Below are 1,658 nucleotides of genomic sequence, written 5' to 3'. Positions count from 1 at the left end.
GTTGACTCTTAATTAACCCGATATTTTAAATTATTGATAATATTAATGACAATTTTGAGAGTTGAAATTTAAGTTGAGTAACATTTAAAAATTGTAAAATATGCATTATGCTTTAATTATAATATTAAAAAACATGATACAAATTTTTATATTTAGATGCACTTTGAATTTTTGTGACTCATGGTGCCTCGATCTCCCCCATATGAAATATGTCTATACATATTCATACATTCTTCTTTCTTTTGTAAAATTAGTTTTTAGTGTAATAGAAATAATAATAGTAATGTGAAAACACACATAAAAAATAATTAAAGGGATAATTTTCTCATCGTTCGTTTTAGAAAAAAACAAGTTTGGAAAAATATTTAAAAATTGCTCATACACAATTATATGTATATAATTTTATAACTATACATAAATAATTTTTTTACATTTCTTCAAACTTGATTTTTTCTAAAACAAATAGTGTGAAAATTACCTTTTTAATTATTTTTAATGTTTCCACAATACTATTATTAGGTATTTCTATTACACTAGAAAGTAGCCTTTTTATCTACTTCCTATGACACATTTTTTAAGTATGGCGTAAAGCAAGTTTTAAAGTAATATTTTAAAAGTGGGCTTTATTTAGTGCTGGATCTTATTCGGCTCAGGTATCTTATACATATAATCTTATACATATAAAAGTGAAAAGTGAGCTTTACGATTATTTATGATTTTATTGAATTATGTAACTTTTCTAACCCTTAAAAATGTGAAATTTGTTCACGTGAACTTTTTCGCTATGTATATGTTAATTACTTGGTTGAAGCAAACTTGCATAAATATTAATAAATATATTATATGTAATGTTGTAGATTATATTACAAAATCGCCACTGTTTCAATAAAAGTATCGTGTACAAATTTCTAGAACCAATATTTGGCATGGGATTAGTGACAGCTCCTGGTAAGATATATTTAGACAAATAGAATACTTATTTAATTATATAACTTATTTGTAACTACTAAAGATTATCCTTTTATAATCATCTATTTATTTATTTTGCAATGTAAAATAGAAAATGCAACATGAACGATATTATGGCTGCATTTAATTTTATTTTGTATTTCATTCATATTTCTAACAAATCTTAATAAGTTTTTCACTTCATATAAGATATTTTTGTTTGCACCGTAAAAGCTATGCCATAAAGCTATTAAAAAGCAACTTATTTTTAAATATTTTTTTTATTATTATAAGACTTGATACTTTTTTTCCCTTTTGTTATTTTATTATAATATTGAATTTAGCATCTACATGGATTGAAAATCGAAAAATGATAGCTCCGACTTTTAATATGATCATATTGAAGGAATATTTTAATACATTCGTTCAAGAATCTTTAATACTTATTGAAGATTTGGAAAAAGTTGCACAAAATGGAAACGAAATTGTATGTTTTGAATATCTACGCATATGTACCATAAAAATTGCTTTTGGTAAGATAATACAATTTATTCTACTTTTAAATTATGTACGTGTATAATAAAAACAATTACAATGAACGATCGGAATTATAAAAATTTTTTTAATCAAAAGATTATAATACAACAATATAAAAAAATAATTTTTATTATTTATTATTAATTAAATATTATTCACAAGAAAAAAGAATG

The 1,658-nt window shown here is 22.6% G+C and overlaps 1 protein-coding gene across 1 annotated transcript in view; it reads left to right on the top strand.

The window, feature by feature from the left end:
* Positions 1 to 874: 874 nt before the first annotated feature.
* LOC108760064 (cytochrome P450 4c21) overlaps positions 875 to 1,658 on the top strand; it is a 7,646-nt gene continuing 6,862 nt past the window's right edge. Inside the window, exons 1-2 of the mRNA XM_018505846.1 lie at positions 875 to 948; positions 1,293 to 1,481. Of these exons, the coding sequence (XP_018361348.1) occupies positions 927 to 948; positions 1,293 to 1,481 (211 nt within the window). The 5' untranslated portion in view covers positions 875 to 926. The remainder of the gene's footprint in view (positions 949 to 1,292; positions 1,482 to 1,658) is intronic.

This window comes from Trachymyrmex cornetzi, unplaced genomic scaffold (assembly GCF_001594075.2).
Source record: "Trachymyrmex cornetzi isolate Tcor2-1 unplaced genomic scaffold, Tcor1.1 scaffold2153, whole genome shotgun sequence".
Classification (NCBI taxonomy): Eukaryota; Metazoa; Arthropoda; class Insecta; order Hymenoptera; family Formicidae; genus Trachymyrmex; species Trachymyrmex cornetzi.
This window is presented reverse-complemented; position numbering and strand designations above follow the sequence as displayed.